The 20,991-nt window shown below is 46.3% G+C and overlaps 1 protein-coding gene across 1 annotated transcript; it reads left to right on the forward strand.

Annotated features, from left to right (window-relative positions):
* Positions 1-1,511: 1,511 nt before the first annotated feature.
* Positions 1,512-20,784, forward strand: LOC133339995 (uncharacterized; the record flags this gene model as incomplete). Its single annotated transcript, XM_061548093.1, has 6 exons — positions 1,512-2,211; positions 5,663-5,905; positions 16,132-16,349; positions 18,439-18,524; positions 18,904-18,998; positions 20,176-20,784. Coding segments are annotated over exons 3-6 (936 nt in total), but the record flags the coding sequence as incomplete, so codon positions are not given.
* Positions 20,785-20,991: the final 207 nt, after the last annotated feature.

Consider the following 20,991-nt stretch of genomic DNA (forward strand, 5'->3'; position numbering starts at 1 on the left):
TGAGGAGAGGCACTGCCAGATTGTGGCTGATGGGATGAGTTACATTTAGTTGTTTGTGTCTCTGGAGGGGCGGATTTGTTGTCGTGGCAGAAATGGCCTCGACTAGAGGCCGCGATGTGGAGTGTTTGGTCTACTCTTCCACGCTGGGCGTGCCCGCACTTTACCCCGATACACACGCGGGGCGTGAGCTCACTGGGCTTGCAATGCAGAGGTGCAGGTTCGAGTCCATTTCACACTCAGCCACTCGGCCACTCAGTCACTCATTAACTCACCTACTCAGCCACTCAGCCACTCACTCACCCACCCACTCAGCCACTCACTCACCCACAGAGGGATACAGACCATTTATGCAGTGGTATTGTAGTATCTGCGTCAATGTTTTTGTTGTTTGGTTGTGGTGGTGGTTGTGGTGGTTATGGTGGTTGTGGTGGTGGTTATGGTGGTGGTTGTGGTGGTGGTTATGGTGGTGGTTATGGTGGTAGTTATGGTGGTGGTGGTTGTGATGGTGGTGGTGGTTGTGATGATCATGGCTTTAGTTTTGGTTGTATAGGTGGTTGTAGTGGTGGTGGAGGTTACAGGTGTGGTGTAGATGGTTATGTTGGTTGTCATGGTAGTTGTGGCTCTGGTTGTGGTGCTTGTGGTGGTTTAGGTTGTGGTTATAATTGTGGTTGTGTAATTTGTGGTTATATGTGCGGCTGTGGTGTTTGGTTATATTTGTTATAATTGTGTAGGTTGTGGTTGTAGTGGACATAGTTGTGGTGGAGGTGGTTATGATGGTTGTTATGGTAGTTGTATTATTTTGAACTTCAATCGCACTCTACCCAGCCGACCGTGCTAATTGGAGGTATGATTATCGTTGCGGTTATTTTATGGTTTTGGTTTTAGTTGTGGTGGTGATTGTGGTTGGTGCAGGTGCTGGGATGAAGGATGGGTTCCGTGTTCTCTGCCCATGCGGCTCCAAAAACGATTGCTCCAACCAGCACTGCCGCCCCTGTGGTCACATGACCTTGCCTCCCAGCATACCTTGCAGTCGTCATTGATTCTGGGCCATCTTTACCTCCTGCATCTCTATAGGAGCTCTCGCTTCCTCCACACACTCTCCTCCTACCTCTGCTCTCTCTCCCCGTGTCTCCATCCCCTCTCTTCTTTCTGGATGGGCCATGTTCAGGGGTCAGGAGTTGACTGGCTGCACTCTGACCTTTGACCTTGGCTGTCACCCGAGTGGGATTATCTAATAGCAGTCAACCCATAGTATCAGGATCTGTCCCGTGACCTCCTGCTGCACCTAGCCTGGCACAGCAGTAAACCCATGGCACCTGGGTCTGTCCCATGACCTCCTCCTCCTGCACCTAGTATGGCACAGCACTCAACCCATGGCACCTGGTTTGTTGTGATGACATTACCGCCACGTAGTGGCGAATGGCGGCCATTGTCGTTGTGAGTTTGTGGGCTTGTGAGTAATGGTGATTGCGTGTGTGACTATCATGTCGTGGTGTGAGTTGGATGGTAGGGGTGTGTTTATGAGGGTGAGTGTGTGTGGGTGTGTGAGTATCATGGTGAGTATGTGAGTGATGGTATGTGACAGTGTGAGTTTGATGGTGATTGTATCATGGTGAGTGCAAGCAATACTGTGAGCTTGACTTATTTCCCCCCCCCTCCCTTTACCCACTCTTCCTCCCTCTCCCTGCCCTCCCCTCACTCTCCCCCAACCCTCTACTTCCCTGCCTCTATCCCTCTCGGCGTGGCCGAGTGGTTACTTCTAAAGAATTATGGAACTCTTTATCCCTCTCCTTTCTCCCGTAACTACCTCGCCTGTTATACAGGAGATCGTGGGTTTGATCCCTACCCTCACATCTGCTATATATTTCGAGTTTGCATGTCTCTCTCTCCCCGTGGTCGCGTTCAGAGTGTTTGGTTTCTATAAATGTCGACGTGATGATAGGCCACTTCGTTGACCTATCATTTGTGGCATTTTCCCGTCTGAAGAAGAGCTGTGTAGCACGGTGGGCATTACCTGGAAAAATTTAAATAGTTTAGTTTCCTCTTTTCCTCCTCCCTTCCTCCCTCTCCACACCCATCCCCCCCAGCACAACAACAAGAAGCAGGAGGAGGATGGTTTGTTTCCCAAGCCGAGCACTTCCGGGTCCACCTTCATGATCCTCCCTCTGCCCCGGGGGTGGGGGCGGGGAGATCCCCTTGAACAGGGTTACGGTACCCCACCCACATACATACGGGGTTGCGGTGCCCCCACTACACATACGCACAGGGGTACGGTACCCCCCACTCACATGCCAGGCTATGTGCACCACACAGAGACCCAAAGACTCGCACATAGATCCATAGACTCGCATAGACCCATTGACTCACACAGAAACCAATTAACTCAAACAAAGACCCGTCGAAACACGGACAATATATTTACACAAAGACCCATAGACTCATACAGACTCATCCACTTGTGCACCCACCCACTCAACGACTCACAGGCTTACTCGCTCACCCAATCTCTCACCTACTCAGCCACTCACTCAGAAACTCACTCAAGAACTCGCTCACCCATTTACCCACCCATTTGCTCACCCACTCGTGCATCCACTCACAGAATCACTCGTAAACTCACTCACTCACACGCTCAGAAACTGACTCACAAAAGAATTCACCCACTCACTCGTGCACTCACTCGCCCACTTACCCATGCATGCACAGATTCACCCACTTACTTACTCGTTCACAGACTCCCTCTTGATAGACTCGCTCATAGACTCACTTGCTCACAGACTCAATCACTCACAGACTCACTTAGAAGCTCTCACCCACTAACTTATTCATAAACTCACTCAACTACCGACCCACTTACTTAAAAACTACTTCACTTATCCGCACCCACTCGCTGACCTACTTATTCATCCACTCGCTCAGCCACTCACTGACTAACTCACTCACAGACTCAGTCGCTCACTCATCCACTCACTCCGAAACTCATTCATCCACCTACCACTCAATAATTTCATTCATTCACTCATCCACTCACTCAACCACTCACTCATTCAACAACCCACTCACTCACCCACTCACTTGGAGACTCTCTCACCCACTCACTCACCTACTCGCCCAGTCTATTAGCCACTCATTCAGAAACTCACTCACCTACTCACTCACCCACAATCGATCAATCACTCATATACTAAATCACCCACCCACACACACACTCACCCACTCTTCCACTCACTTAAGAACCCACTCCCTCAACCACCAACTTAGAATATCACTCCTCCACTCACCTACCCATTTACTCACCCACTCGCTCACCCACTCATTCAACAACTTTCTCACTCGTGGACTCACTTGCTTATCTACTCACTCATCCATTCACTCATCCACTCGCTCATCCACTCACTCACCCACTCGCTCACCCACTCGCTCACCTACTCGCTCACCCACTCGCTCACCCACTCGCTCACCCACTCACTCACAGACTGACTCAGAAACTCACTCATCCAAGCATTCACTCACTGACTCACTCACCCATTCATTTAACCATTCACTCACAGACTCACTCAGACGCACGAAGAAGCTCACTAACCCACTAACCGATTCAGAAACTCAGTCAACCACCAAATCACCTACTCAAAAACTCCTTTACTCATCCGCACTCACTCACTAACCTATCTACTCATTTACTCAATCAGCCACACTTACTCACTAACTCGCTCACTCATGCACTCAGAAAATCACTCATTCACTCACTTAGAAACTCCTACAATCACTGACCCACTCGCTCAAAAACTCACTCATCTACTCGCTCACTTTCTTATTTACTCACCCACTCCCTCACCAATTCACTCGTTTCCCCACTCATTCCTTCAGTCACTCACTCATTCAGCAACTCGGTCAATCATTATCTAATTCAATCACTCACCCATTCACTCGGAGACTCACTCGCTCACTCATCCTCCACTCACTCACCCACTAACCCACTCAGAAACTCATTCAGCTACTCACTCACCACTCATTTACCCACTCATCCACTCATTGAATAAATCACCTACTCGCCCACTTTCCTAACCACTCAATCAGAAACTCATTCACCTACTCACCCACACACTCACTCACCCACTTAAACTCGGGAGTGGGTGGTTTTAGAGTTCAGTGTTAATCATTGGGACTCCCATAGGGTTCAGTGTTGCTCACTGGGTCTCCCATAGGGTTGAGTGTTAATAAATGGGTCTCCCATAGAGTTCAGTGTTAATCACTGAGGCTCCCATCGGATTCAGTGTTAATCACTGGGTCTCCCATAGGGTTCAGTGTTAATCACTGAGGCTCCCATCGGGTTCAGTGTTAATCACTGGGGCACCCATAGGGTTCATTGTTAATCACTGGGCCACCCATAGGGTTCGGTGTAATCACTGGGGCTCCCATAGGGTTGAGTGTTAATCACTGGGTCTCCCATAGTGTTCAGTGTTAATCACTGGGGCTTCCATAGAGTTCTGTGTTAATCATTGGGGCTCCCTTAGGGTTAATGTTAATAACTGGGACTTCCATAGGGTTCAGTGTTAATCACTGGGGCTCCCATGGTGTTGAGTGTTAATCACTTGGTCTCCCATAGAGTTGAGTGTTAATCACTTATAGATTCGAAGCTTTCGTGACTGCAAGGATTCATACTTTTAGTTCTTTCGGTAAAGTCACGTAGGTAAAAAATGAAATTAAAATTTTTACCTACATGACTTTACCGAAAGTACTAAGAGTATGTTAATCACTTGGTCTCCCATAGGGTTCAGTGTTAATCACTGGGGCTCCCTTGGGGTTAATGTTACTCACTCCCATAGAGTTCGTTGTTAATTATAGATTTGAAGTTTTCGTGACTGCAAGGGTCCATATTCTTTGTTTTTTTCGGTAAAGTCACGTAGGTTACAAAATAAAATAAAAATAAATTAAATCACGACGTTTCGGAGGCAACACAAGCTTCCGTCTTCAGGTGGCACCGTCACAGCAGTAATTTTGCTGACGGTGCCACTTGAAGACGGAAGCTTGTGTTGCCTCCGAAACGTCGTGATTTCGTTGTTAATCACTGGGGCTCCCATAGGATTCAATGTTACACACTGAGTCTCCCATAGGGTTCAGTGTTAATCGTTGGGTCTCCCAAAGGGTTCATTGTTAATCACAGACCCATAGATTCCTAAAAACCTAACCCTATAAACACCTAAGCCTCTATACCCCTAACCCTCGAAACTCCTATACTCCGAAAACTATAACCCTCAAATCCCCTTCACCCTTAACACCCTAACCTTTTAATCCCTTAACCCTTAAACCCCTCACCCTCTAAACCCTTCACCCACTAAACCCCTCACCCTCTAAACCCCTATGCCTCTAAATCCAACCCCCTAACCCTTTGAACCCCTAACTTTCTCCAATCCCATAATAAAGGGTTTTTTTTGCGGTAAGATCGTGTGAATATAAAGTGTCTTAAAACCCATCACCACACCGATACAGCCAATTAATAAAGTTTGTCACGTGAACAAAAAGTGCCAATTAGTTTCTACTTTAGCACATCGGTGTGTTGGAGACTAACCCAAATTAACCTTTATTATGAATAACCCCTCAACCCCATAACTCCCCCTGCGCCACCCCCCATGTCCCCCCTCACCCCCCTCACCCCCCCCAGCTGCTACTTCCGTTAAGGCCGGGGCAAGTGGAGGCGGCGCTGTGCATTGTGGGTGGCGAGAGGCTGATTTGGATTCCCTCTCACGGCCACCATTGGTGGTTCGCGAGCTTCTGAAGTGGCGGCTCGCTGGCTGGGCCTCCTCTACGTCGACTCAGCCAGAAGAATGTAAGAACCAAGCGCGGTGTGGACACATCAGCAGTGGCGCTGGTGGGGGGGAGACAAAGGAGTCACCTGGCCTACAAGGTGCCTCCTTTGTCTCCCTCCTCTCTCTCCCCGTGTCTCCCTCCTCTCTCTTCCCGTGTCTCACTCCTCTCTCTCCCCGTGTCTCCATCCTCTCTCCCCGTGTCTCCCTCCTCTCTCTCCCCGTGTCTCCCTCCTCTCTCTCCCCGTGTCTCCCTCCTCTCTCTCCCCGTGTCTCCCTCCTCTCTCTCCCCGTGTCTCACTCCTCTCTCTCCCCATGTCTCACTCCTCTCTCTCCCCGTGTCTCCCTCCTCTATCTCCCCGTGTCTCCCTCCTCTCTCTCCCCGTGTTTCCCTCCTCTCTCTCTCCCCGTGTCTCCCTCCTCTCTCTCTCTCTCCCCGTCTCTCCCTCCTCTCTCTCCCCGTGTCTCCCTCCTCTCTCTCCCCGTGTCTCCCTCCTTTCTCTCCCCGTGTCTCCCTCCTCTCTCTCCCCATGTCTCCATGTCCCCTTCTCTCTAGGTGGTGCAGGTTCAGGAGTTTACTGGCTGCACTCCGACCTTTGGCCTTGGCTGTCGCCCAAGTGGGATTGTCGCACAGCAGTCAAACCCATAGCATCAGTATCTGTCCCATGACCTCCTCCTGCACCTAGCCTGGCACAGCAGTCAACCCATGACACCTGGCTCTGTCTCGTGACCTCCTGCACATAGCCTGGCACAGCAGTCAACCCATGGCACCTGGGTTGTTGTGATATCACCATTATGTAGTGGAAAATTACGGCTGTTGTCGTTGTGAGTTTATAGGTTTGTGTGAGTAATGGTGCGTGTGTGACTTTCATGACGTGTGTGAGAGTAGGATGGTAGGGGTGTGTGAGTGTCATGGTGAGTGTGGGTGTGTGAGTATTATGGTGAGTGTGGGTGTGTGAGTATTATGGTGAGTGTGTGGGTGTGTTAGATGGCTGGCAATGTTGGTGGGTGGTGATGATGATGCAAGCCTTGTGCTCGAGAATGGCACACTGAAACTAATATCATGTAGCTACTTCTGAGTACCCTTCAAGTGCTGTCTGGTCCACATTGTAAAGGGCAGGACTTTCCCACCTGCTCTTTATTTAAGAGCAACGTTGGTCACAACAATGTTATTACTTCTTACAGCTGGAATTTATCCTAAGTACATGGAGAACCACATTGCAGCCATGTGATAGTTGATGTTGTGCAGTGAATGATGACCGGGCTGAGACCATTAACTCGCTCGACTTGAGAATCTGCTTTGATCACAGGTGACTGCCTGGATTCAATCCCAGGTACTCCGTGGTGCCAATTCAGTGCTATGACCGCAAGGTCCATGGGCCACCTCTAAACACCCCCACGTTAAAGACATAAGCAGCAACCTGTTTAGTGAGCAGCAGCATTCTTTAAATATTTTTCCAAAGCAATTGGGATTGTGGAGCAGTGGCACAGTCCTGCATTTCCTTTCTCTTTAATCCACCAAATGCAACTTGCCGCTCGATTGTGGCGCACCCATTTTTACACTTGTTTCAACTGCTGTGGCAGATGGTGGAGCAGAGGGGCAGTGGAGCAGATTGGCAGTGGAGCAGGACAGTGAAGCAGAGCGCAGTGGAGAAGTGGGGCAATAGAGCAGAGGAGCAATGGAGCAATGAGGCAGTGGAGCAAAGGAGCAGTGGGGCATTGGAGCAGTGGATCAGTGGGGCAGATGAGGGGTGGATTTGTCGTGAAGAAGGCGAATCATCTGAATATGTGCTCTGAAGAAGAACCATTTCCCAAAACGTCTCTTTTTATCTATGTCCTTGTCCCGCCGCACACACAGCCGGGACACGGCACACACGAGCCAAGGCACATTTAACCAACCCAGGCAGCACTCGCAAGCAATGCAACATTACGTTGTGTCCTCATGAGTTGATTTCACAAAGTTTATAGTAACAACAACAACAAAAATATTGATCCTAATTCTTAACCGGGTGGCCTTAAGACTTGGCACGTGCAGGTTTTGTTCATTGTCTGCACCAGACCCCTGCAGCCGTCTCTTTCTGGGTCAGCTGCCCCTTACATGTCCTGGAAACCATGGCAAGGTCATCGCATGAGGACCGCCTGGATGAAAACCAGCATGGAAGGGGCCCAGTGTGGGGCCGGCTATGCTAATGGAATAGTCCCATGTGTGTGTGTGTGTGTGATGTGAGGTGTCCTGGAAGCAGTCATTCTCCGCTGCAGTACTGGCATCTGCTGCTCAGTTTCATCCCCCAGCTGTGGTCCCAGTGGCACCGTGGGTCGTGTGGTGATAGCAGTCACGGTTGGCGCCGATCCGCGGCCACCACCCCTACTGGGCGGTGTACCTGCCTCCACAAAGTAGCATGTGGCGGAGGAGTGAGGTGAACGCTCTCGCCATGCGAGCGAGGCCCCCTCGCTTCCTCTTCTTTTCGTGCATCTCCACCTGCACCTCCTCCATCTTCTCCTCTGTCTCATCCTCCATCCCCTCTTCTCCTCCTCCACTAGCACCATCTCTTCTTCCTCCATCTTCTCCTCACCCTCCTGCACCACCATCTCCTCCACCCTCTTCTCTTCCTCCTCCACCACCACCATTGTTTCCGCTTTGTCCATCGTCTCCATCTCCTCCACCACGACCATCTGTTCATCCTTTGTTGTCTCCTTGTCCTCCAATCTCCGTATTGTCTTTATCCTCTCCCTCCGTGCTCTCCTCCATTGTCGCCATCACAATCTCGTCCTCCTTTGCCTTCTCTTCCTCCGTCTCTACTTCATTCTCCATCTCCTTCACCTCTTCCTTCGTCTCCTTCTGCACAACCTCTGACTTCGCTTCAAAGGCCTGGACGAGTGGGGAGGAGGGCTGCTTTGGCTCAGATCTGTGAAGAGACAAACACGACACCGTTCCACCTTCCTGCTACGGCAGACATCGCCATCTCCCATGGTCCGTGGGTGTAATGCGTGGCGGATTAATTCAAGCTTAATACAAACAGCAATAACGACATGGCCAGTGAGTGTGCTTAGCATTGGCGCTGTCATTCTCATGGGGCAAGGCTATCCTTGAGATTGATTCAGCTGTGTCTCACACAGACTGTTGTAGTTTCACAGTAGTGAGTGGCCTTGCTGTGTCAATTTAGCTGAATCATTTGTAGTGACATTTATCTTTCTATGTGTATTCTAATTGATCCCTTGGACATAATGGCCTACGCATTTAAACTGACATCGGTGGAGATCATGAACGTCCACTGTGATGGAATGGGTGTGTATCTTTGTGGTTAATGCAGCGGCAGTAATAGCCAGGGCAGGAAGCAAGATCTGAACTGTAAGTGGTGAGCGATGAGTGCGCGATCCTTTGGCTGCTTCAACCCATCCACGATTTCGATAAAAGATCCGACAGTGATTTGAGGTCGACAGAGCCGCCTCCCTTGACGTCGAAGGCATCTCAGAGTGCATTGAGCGCAATGAGCCACTCACATCTCTCATCTCAACGCATTTGAAATTGGACACCCCTCCCAGTGGTCGCTGTGTCTGTGCATTACAAGGCAACTTGTCAACTGGCCTGGAAACAGGCATGAGATTGCGAAATTATCACTGTGGATGGAGGGTTAAATGGTGAAATATGGCCGCATCGTTATCTGGTCTCACCCAGAAACCAATTATGGAAAGTAAATCTGTCCACAGTATAGCGCAATGTACACGTGGGGTTTGCAGTGTCTGTATATTTTGTGAGTGCAGCAGGGCTGGAGCACCTGTGCCTCACAGCAAAAGGGACCTGGGTTTGATTTCCACGTTGGGCCACGTTATCTGTGTGGAATGTGGTGCCCCCTGTTCTAGGAAGATTCAGCAGCTTTCTCCCTGTAACTGAACCCACACAATCAATGCAAATCGCTCCATTTGGATCACAAACAGCAGAAACTTTGTTACCAACTGCGAGCAAACTTGACAGGACCCTCCTGAAAAAAGTCTTGAGACTTAGTGAGGCTCATCCTGCCTAAACAAGCATGATAATAAATGAAAATAAACACACAGGACACATGCAAGAGTGGTTTACCGTGAATCAGCGGCTCCAGCGTTTACTTTTTCTTCTTGGAAGCCCTCTTCTCCAAAGCTCGGAGCAATCGGGCCCTGCACAGGAGTGGCGGTGGTGGTGGCGGCGGAGGTGGTATTGGTGGTGGTGCTGCTGGTGGTAGCGGTCTGGAGGCAGTGTTGCTCGATCTTGGCGAGGCGCTGCTCCTCGAGGCGCTTCTGCATGAGACGTTTCTCCTCGACAAGCTTCACCTTGCCAAGGCGCCTCTCAAGATGCTTCTTCTCGAAACGCTTCAGCTCTATGAGACGCTTCACCTCAGAGGCGATTGTCTTCCTTGACCCGCCTCTCCTCTATGAGGCGCTTCTCTTCCTCCACCCGCCTCTCCTCTGAGGCGCTTCTCCATGAGGCGCTTGTCTTCCTTGACCCGCTTAGCTTCTATGAGGCGCTTCTCCTCATCGACATACTTCACAATGGCGAGGCGCTTCACCTCAGCAAGGTACTTTACCCTGGCAAGACGCTTCTCTTCCAGATGCTTCTCCTTGAGACGCTTCACGTCGCGAAGGCGCTTTTCCTCCATGAAGCGCGTTTCCTCAAGGAGGCGCTTTTCCATGACGCGTTTCATGTCATTGAGGATCTTGTTTCTAAGGCACTTCTGCTCCGTGAGGTGCTTCAGCTTGGCGAGGCGCTTCACCTCAATGGGGCGCTTCTCTTCCATGATGCGCTCCTCCACAAAGCGCTTCTCCTTGAGATGCTCCTCCTGGAGACGCTTCACTTCTGCGAGGTACTTCACTCTGGAGAGACGCTTCTCCTCACGGAGCCGCTTCTCCTCCATGAATCGCTTCTCCATGGAGCGCTTCTCCTCAATGACGCACTTCTCCATGAGGCAGTTCTTGAGGAGATTGTCTGGAAGGCATTTCTCCTCTGGGATGTGCGTCACCCTGGCAAGGCGCTTCATCTCAATGAGGCGGTCCTCTTCCATGGTGCGTTTCTCCTTCGCAAGGTGCCTGTTCTCCTGGAGACGCTTCACCCCGCTGAAGTTCTTCACCTCCCCAATGCTCCTCTGTTCACGAAGAAAAGCACAGGACCATTCAGACATGCACACGCAGGACAAAATTCATACTCCCAGGCACACAAACATGGACGGGCACGTACACGAACAAAAATGCATACTCGCACATCTATGTACGAATGCAAACATGAACATTTACTCATGCAAACATGCTAGAACACGTGAATATACACCACCTATTGTTATAAAAAATACATGTTACATCATATATTCTCACAAGTTCCATAAACGTACTTAAGGCTGTGATAGTCTGCGACGAGTTCATGGCCATTGTTGGCAACAATCATTACGGGCAAAAAAATGTCCACAATGTTCGATTGTAAAGATCTGGAAGCCCATAATCTAGACAAATTTTACTGCAGCATCGATAGTAGGCAACTGGAATGGCAACTTCCAATCAGCTCACAGACAGAATTCATGAGATTGCATAATATCATTCTGTCTTCATTGGCAAAATAAATGGCAACTTGAAGTGCCTGCACGAGTGGGATATGGCAGCACGTGATGGTGGAGAGATGGAGTGATGGTGTCGGGAGATGGTGTTGTGATATGGAGGTGAAATTGTGGAATGTTCTGGAGAGATGGTGTCTTGTGATGGTGTTGACGCATTATGAGGCTCTATGATGGTCTATTGAGTTGGTGGTGGTGTGATGAGAAAGGTGACGTGGAGAGATGGTTTGGTGATGTTTTGGTGCAATGGTGTGGTGAAATGGTGTGCTAGTGTGGAGTGAATATGGTGTGTTTGACCCCCATATATCCCATAGCCACCTTTGGGGAGCGATGCTCGTAGCTTTGGCCTGGGAAAGGGTCCACTTCATCCATAATGTCCCCCCACGTGGTCGACTGGAGCCACGACTCCCAGTCTATGGAGAACAGAAAATGCATTCAAAGGACCAGTAATGAATTAGAGAACGAAGCACATGAAGAATCACAGAACTAATGCTGACGTCCGTCATTACCTCTTACCACACAATAGGACCGGCTATTGAGAAATATTCATCACATGGCAGTAAAACTTTACGCGTCATATTTTTGTAAGCATGTTGAGATCATCAATTTCATAAACTTGAGACCCCCATACTCTTAGGTTTTTTTCGGTAAAGTCACGCTTGCTGTATTAAGTAAATGACTTTTACTTGATACAGCAAGCGTGCTGTGACGGTTCCACCTGAAGACGGAAGCTTGTGTTGCCTCCGAAACGTGATTTTTATTTTACTTTTATTAATTTAAATTTTATTTTTTTACCTACGTGACTTTACCGAAAAAACCTAAGAGTATGAATCCTTGCAGTCACGAAAGCTTCAAATCTAGAATTGAGACCCCCATTTAAACAAATATGGCTGAAACTCAGATCTGGAACGAGACAAATTATTTTACTTTAAGGAATTTAATAGTTAAAAATTATTCTCAATTAAACAAGTAAAGGTCGATTTATCATTCTTCATTGACATCCTTATCGATTGAAGCTATTCATCCTGAAGTGAAAGCCATCAAACACAGGAACAACGAAAGTGAAATCCACGTACATCCTGAAACCGATCATCTGCAGTAGTTTTTATTAAACAATGAGGAAAATTATTTTGTTTTTGAGCAAAGTTATGATCACAGGGTAATCTGCAGAGCGAGGAGTCGAGCGTCTATCCTCAGTGAAATCCCTCTCGAAATGGTCTTGAGGTCTGATTTTAAGCCCCTTATAATTCCCCTCTAGCATACAAATCCTTTGTTCTCGACTTGGCCTATCATGGACTTTGCATTCAAATGTTAATTTTTACATTTACAATCCGCATATATAGCAACATAGCTTAGCTAATCTTGCCATTATAATTTAACCTTAATACATATACATATCTCACTGAATAATTGTATGCTTCCGTTTAAATAAAGATTTTCATCTCCATGCATAATTCCGTGCTTTGTGTTAATTTGCTAATATTCACCCGACAATGTCCTCTAAAATGATGCAAGTTTTGAGGATTTAACATCGAAGTATCAAAATGGTGATGTCCAGTTGGATTTGTACTAAGAGGTGCAAATGTATGCCGTACTGACTTTGTTTTATAAAAAAAATATTTAAGTACTTGTGTTGATGAGCGCGTCAGAACAATCAAGGTGATTTGTTTAATTTAATCCACGAAAATTATTACGATTGCTGTCATACACTTTTAATGAAAATCGAAATGGTATCGCTTGTAAGCGTGTGTATATACACTGCTGTGTATGTACACTTGTCTTTGACTCGTGTGTGTACAGGTGTTTGTTGGAAGCATTGTACATATAACGAACGCTCAGATAACTTTAAGAAATAAAAATTGTAGTCATCTGCAAAAAAATTAACGTTAATATTGCTATGCATACACAATCGCGTGTGTATGTACACTGCATTGTATGTCTGTATGTACACCTTTGTATATGCACACTCGTGTGTGGTTGCACACTGCTGTATATATATAGTGGTGCTTGGATGCACACTCGTGTGTGCATGTCTACTCGTCCGTGTTTTTTTAAGGAAAGATATGGTAGCAATAACGTACGATCAGTCATCTTTAAAAACAAATCAGGTTTTTATTAATCTGCAAAGATATTTTTTATTAATCTGCAAAGATATTTACGTTAAAACTCGTATCGAAATCTTTATTAATATTCGTTTGGTCAAACAGTTAAGGAACGAGACAAATTATTTTATTTTCAGGAATATAATAGTTTAAAATCTTCTCAAAATAAAACACGCAAATGTGGATATATCGTTCCCCATTGACATCCTTATCGAAGGCATCAAACACAGGAACAACGAACCTGAAATCCACGTACATCCTGAAATCTATAATCTGCAGTAGTTTTTATTAAACAATTAAAATAAAGTTATGATCACAGTTATTCTCCAACTTTAGCTCAACAAGACCACTTAGCCACGAGAGTAAATTCAGGAATTGGACCACCTCACAACCACTGCGCTTCACACCACATCAACAAGTAATCCGATAGGACTACAAGGCACCACTTTAACGTGACGAAGTCTAGAATGAACTTCAACACGCAAGTAGCTGTGAGACGATCACAACACATGGCACCTTCTACCATAAACACCACACATTAAATAGTACCGATGATACAACCACCAGACAAAGCATCGCATCTATCGAAATATAAAATTGTTGTCATCCTGAAATAAGTGAACACTTTTAGAACTTTAAAGGAAGACTTTTTTTCCGAACACATTATAGAGCATTCACAACATCACTCTAGCTTGGAGCACTGGAAATCACGCAAATAATAACTTGTACCTCATTGATTGATCTAACAGAGACACAAACATGCACATTACAGGACTTAAAAAGTTAACAGAAGTACTCAATACATTGACTCTCCAGCCATCATCATCATCACCAACCATCAAAATCACTATCCATCACCATTATAAACACCCATTATCATCAACCACCTATCAACACCATGACCCATCATCACCACCCCTCATCACCACAGATTATCATCGTAACCCATCATCATCAGCACCGATCGTCATCTTTACCCATCAGCACAACCCATCATCATCAGCAACAACCATTATAATCACCATCCATCACATTCATCACCATCATGAACCATCGTCACCCATCATCACCACCTACCCATTATTATCACCACCCATCATAAATTAACACGTAAACAGCTACAAACATAGATATGTAAACTGACACAAACATAACAGACACACAAATAAACAATCTCTCTAACGACTTAATAATAACAAAGTCAATATTACCCGTGCCAGGCTAGGTGCACACAGACAAATCCATTGCACAATAATTTACATGTAACTCAAATTCACACTTAGTACTACCACCTCGCTCACTTAAACATAACTACATAGATTAAGAAAACCATGAATTTAATAGTAAATAAACCAATAAGATTGTGTTTATACGCTTGCAATTTAATGAATGAAATACAAGTTCATAATTCAAATTATACAAAAATTAACCCGTAAAAACAAAGTTTTTCACTATAAATCCTTTATATGCGTGTTTAATGGGCCACAACCCAGCCCACATTGGTCTTTGAAACGGGCGGCGAGAGTCCTCTCGTCATCTGGCTTGAGATGGCTGCCACCTATGGGTCAGATGATTGCCTGCCACCATTAAGCAATTGGTAATTAAATATACTTTTTTTTACCTAAAAAGTGTAAAATTTTGGAAAGAAAATTTCACGAATATAAAATGTCACACACAACGAGTCTGTGTGCAAAATGTCAGCTCGATTGTATCACGGGAAGTGGGTTAAAAAATCGACCGAAAGATTTGCACGGTCGTAAGCGCGCAAGCAAGCAAGCAAGTGAACTTTTAATATGAAGCCTGAGGCCGAGGTGTATGGCAGGCCTAACGGCCAGGCCTCCCCTCTGTCCTCTTCGCAGGAATGGCGACATCAAAGAGCACAAAGCAAGGGGGCAAATGTTTAATTTGTGTAGCGTCATTTAGACTAATTAGAGACTACAAACACTATGTACACGATGTACACACAGCTACACAACGCGCACACACACTCGCCACACTTTCTCGACAAAACACGAACTGCACTCTCTCACTCACTCTGCCACTCACTCTGCCACACTCTCTCTTTCTCATTAACTCACTGTCTCTCACTAACTCACTGTCTCTCACTCACTCACTGTCTCACTAACTCACTGTCTCACTAACTCACTGTCTCATTCTATCACACTCACTGACTCACTCTGCCACACTCAAGCTCTAATGCACTCAATCTCACACCCACTTATTCACTCACACCCACTCACTCAATCTCTCACCCACTCAATCTCTCACCCACTCACTCAATCTCTCACCCACTCACCCATTCACTCACCCATGCACTCACCCACTCACCCACCCACTCACCCACTCACCCACCCACTCACCCACTCACTCACCCACTCACTCAATCTCTCACCCACTCACTCCGTCTCTCACCCAATCGCTAATCGCTCACCCACTCACCCATTCACTCACCCACCCACTCACCCATTCACTCAATCACTCACCCACTCACTCAATCTCTCACCCACTCACCCATTCACTCAATCACTCACCCACTCACCCACTCACCCATTCACTCAATCACTCACCCACTCACCCACTCACTCAATCTCTCACCCACTCACTCACTCAATCACTCACCCACTCACCCATTCACTCACCCTCGCTGTGTAGACCACGGAGTCTGAAGTCGAACCCAGGACCTGCTGTTTCCGGTCCCGCGCACAACCAGCACTGCACCACGTGATGCGCCAGCCGGGCTCGTGGGGGGCGGAGCCTCGCGCTAGTGACGTCACCTCTGTTACGTCACAGCCACGCCTCCACCCACAGTGGAGAGGAATGCACACGAGGGAGCAGCAGAAGAAGCCTTTTGAGAGCGAATCCTCAACGAGGTGAGCGACCCTGTTGACGATGAATGTGGTTTCTTTTTATTTTACATTTTGACCACAAGCTTCATTATTTTTTATGTTTATATGTAGATTTTCTGCAATCAAATTAGAACTGTTAAATAGGTTACTTGGCATGCCCTGAAATGTTGCTGTTACTGTCGTTGTTTAGACCCCAGGCGAGTCAGAATTTAAGACGAGCATAACTAACCCGTTTAAATATCATAGAATATGAATAACATATCTACAATTTGAATCTTTCGTGACTGCAAGGATTCATACTCTTAGGTTTTTTCGGTAAAGTCACATAGGTGATTTATTATATTATTATTATGTTATTATTTTATTTCTATTATTAATTATATTCTTGGTTCTTTCGGTAAAGTCACGTAGAAGGGAAGTAATAAAATAATAAAAATAAAACATAATAAAATAAAATAATTCTCACGACGTTTCGGCTACAACGCAAGCAGCCGTCTTCAGGTGAAGAATGAGACAATGCCAAGTTATTGCCAAGTTATTGTCTCATTCTTCACCTGAAGACGGCTGCTTGCGTTGTAGCCGAAACGCCTTGAGATTTATTTTATTTTATTATGTTTTATTTTTATTATTTTATTACTTCCCTTCTACGTGACTTTACCGAAAGAACCAAGAAGATGAATCCCTGCAGTCACGAAAGCTTTAAATCGAAAATTAATTATATTATTATTTTATTATTATTTATTTTTACCTACGTGACTTTACCAAACAAACCTAAGAGTACAATTATTATGTTCTGATTGCTGGTACAATTGTGTCCTACATTATATGTACTGAATTTTATTCAACATTTTGGGAGGAGTCTGCCTTTAAGTTCAGACCCTAGCCACTGCCATAGTTGCCTCCAATCTGTGATGTCACAGCCACATGGGTGGTACCTCTGACATCAAGTGACCTACGACGTCATGCTCGGGTTATAACAAATTATTTAGGTATGGTCATATGACCCTAATGACCTACAAGGCATATGGGTCTTTAATCAAGCAGTCGATTAATACAAATGGACTGTACATGAACATGCATGTCTAGATTAGAGGTGAAATATAATTGTTAAGTCTGGTGATTATGTTTAATGAAATAGGCAGTTGGAATAAACATGTTCGTGTGGGTGGATGAGTGAGTGATCGGGCGCACACATGAGTGGGCAAACAAGCGAGTGAGTGGGCTTTTAAAGCAACAGTCACGATAGTCTTCTTGGTTCTTTCGGTAAAGTTACGTAGAAGGGAAATAATGAAAATAAAACATAATAAAATACAATTCTCACAACGTTTCGGCCACAACGCAAGCAGCCGTCCTCAGGTGAAGAACAGGGCTGTCGAAAAGACAGCGTCTGAATGAACACCACCAAGCTTGGCAGCGTATATTTAAGCTGGGTTAGAGGGGGAAGGGCGCCTTGACAAAGATATTTGCATATCAACAGAATTTTAGCATATTTATGGAAAATGTAGATATGGGATTAGTCACTACTTGTGAAATGCGTAGGAGGTGGGGGGTGGGGGGTATCAAAGTCATATTATGCCCGTGCATTATGTAGGATTAGCAGCAACAACAAAAAAGTCCCGATAGTGTTTTAGATTTAAAGCTTTCGTGACTGCAAGGATTCATACTCTTAGGTTTTTTTCGGTAAAGTGACGTAGGAAAAAATAAATAATAAACATAATATAAATTATAATAGAAATAAAATATGAAATCACGACGTTTCGGAGGCAACACAAGCTTCCTTCATCAGGTGTAAAAAAGCACAGCAAAATAACTACAGTAATTACAGTTATTAACTACAGTTATTTTGCTGTGCCTTTACACCTGATGAAGGAAGCTTGTATTGCCTCCAAAACGTCGTGATTTATTCTTTTATTTCTATTATTATTTATATAATTTTTATTATTTATTTTTATTATTTATCTATTTTTACCTACCTGACTTTACCGAAAAAAAACCTAAGAGTATAGTCACGATAGTGATTGGATTGGTACAATGAGTGGTCAAATATGTATTAATTAAGAGGATGAGTGATTCAAAAGTTTGCTAAATCTGAGCATTGTTCCAACCTCCCCAGGCCATCCAACTTCAAACAAAATCTACTCCTTCCCAACAACATGGACAGACAAATCACGTGGGCTGAGATCTTGGATGACTATGAGGGTAAGTCCCAGATACCTGCATCACATGGATTATATGCGGAGGAGGAGGCTCCTTGATAAATTAGTTTTCGTAGACATGGCTTGGTGGTAATGGGAAGACGTAATGATCGAGTGTGGCAAATAGGATGGGTTTAGATTTGAGTTTCTGCCATCTTCGTTCATACTCGGTTCTCAAGCTTAGGTAATTTACGGTCTCAAAATGCCGACAAAAACATGACTTGTAAAGTTTGAATGCCGTGTGATGACTATTTCTCAATAGCAGGTCCTGTTGTGTGGTAAGAGGTAATTACTGGGATCTCAAAAGTAGTTCTGTGAAATTCAATGTACTTCGTTCTCTAATTCATTACTCGTCCTTGGAATGCATTTTCTTTTCTTCATAGCCCGGGAGTCGGCGTGCCAGTCGACCACGTGGGGGGACGTTATGGATAAGGTGGACCCTTTCCCAGGCCAAAGTTACAAGAATCGCTCACCAAAGGTGTGTATGGGTTCTAGATTTGAAGCTTTCGTGACTGCAAGGATTCATACTCTTAGTTATTTCGGTAAAGTCACGTAGGTATAAAATGAAATTAAAATAAATAAAAATAAAATAATAAAAATCACGACGTTTCGGAGGCAACACAAGTCTCCGTCCCAGGTGGGACCGTCACAGCTGAATTTGCTGTATAAAGTGAGGCAGGGATTCCAAGATGCAAGTTCTTAAATACAAGTTAAGGAGGGAGGAGGGGGGAGGAGCTTATCAGAATGTGGTAGCCAATGAATGGAACGTATTGGGGGAGGGGGCGGGGCTAGAAGAGAGCACGATGTGTATGGGGTCTGTAGGGTTAAAACACACGACATTGTCTCGAAAACTAGCACACCATGTCACCTCACCAGCACACCAACATATCACGACACCAAGTCTCCCCATCACTTTTCTCATCACACTACACGACCATCAATTCAATACACCATATTAGAGCCTCATCGTGCCTCTATACCATCACAATACACCATCTCTCGAGAACATTCCATTACTTCTCCTCTCCATATCACAACACCATGTCCCGACACCATCACCGCATCTCTTCACCATCCCAGTCATGCAGGCACTTGAAGTGGCCATTACCAATGAAGACAGAATGATATCAGGCAGTCACATGAATTATGTCTGTGAGTTGATTGCAAGTTGCCATTCCAGTTCCCCACTATGGGCGCTGCAGTGAAGTTTGTCCAGAGTATGGGCTTCCAGATATTTATATTGGGACATTCTGTGAAATCTATTGCCAGTGATGATTATTGCCAACATTTGCTATGAAACCGTCACAATCGAGAAAAGTCTTGAGTGCATGCATGGGGTTTGTGAGGATATATGAGGATGTGACATGTATTTTGATTCTATAGGAGTTGGGATATTTAGGAGTTAGTATTACACGTACAATGTAATACAAGTATTGATGGATAAGGCATTCTGTTAACAGTAGGTGATAGTGTATATTCAAGTGTGTACTAAGCAAGTTTGAGTGACTGAATGTGGGTGGCTGCATCTGTATATACATGTGTATGTTTTTTTTGTTTGGGTTTATGTGCACGTCCACGTTTTCGTGCCTGTGGGTATGAATGTTTGCTTGCATGTGCATGTCTGAATGTTCCTTTGCTTATCTTTGCTTGATCAGAGGATAATTGGAGAGTTGAAGGACGTCAGCGGGGTGAAGCATCTCCAGGAAAAGAACCTTGGCAAAGAAAGATGCACCATGGAAGAGGAGCGCCTCTTTGAGGTGCAGCGCATTGCCAGGGCGAAGTGCCGCACAGAGGAGAAGTACTTCCGAGATTATCTCCTCAAGAAGCGCCTCATTAAAGTGAAGTACTTCATTGATGAGAAGCATCATCGCGAGATGAAGTGTGCTGAGGAGAAGAGTCTGGAGGAGGAGGAGAAGTGTCTCGACAACGTGAAACACGTCGAGGAGGAGAAGCGCCTTGAGCAGGAGCAGCGCCTCGCCAGCATTGCTACCATCACCACCACCGCTACGGCCGGCACCTTCACCCCCACCCCTGCCACCGCCAACGCCACCACGGCCACCACCGCCACCACGGCCACCACCGCCACCACGGCCACAACCGCCACCACTGCCACAAAACCCGCCGCCACCACTGCCACCACCGCCACCACCGCCACCACTGACACCGACGCCGTTGCCGCTACTGCCACAAAACCGGCCGCCACCTCTGCCATTGCCACCGCCACCACCGTCACGACCGCCAACACTGCCGCCACTGCCACCACCGTCACCACCACCACCACTGCCGCCACTGCCACCGCCACCACCTCCACCACCGCCACCACCGCCACCACCACTGCCACGACGGCCACCACCTCCATCTCCGCCACCACCGCCGCCGCCGCCATCACCACCATCGTCACGACCGCCGCCACACCGCCACCCTGCCGCCGCCACCGCCGCCACCGCCATCACCGCCACCCACCACCACTG

This window comes from Lethenteron reissneri, unplaced genomic scaffold (genome assembly GCF_015708825.2).
Source record: "Lethenteron reissneri isolate LAM-NWPU_2019-01 unplaced genomic scaffold, ASM1570882v1 scaffold_623, whole genome shotgun sequence".
Lineage (NCBI taxonomy): Eukaryota > Metazoa > Chordata > Hyperoartia > Petromyzontiformes > Petromyzontidae > Lethenteron > Lethenteron reissneri.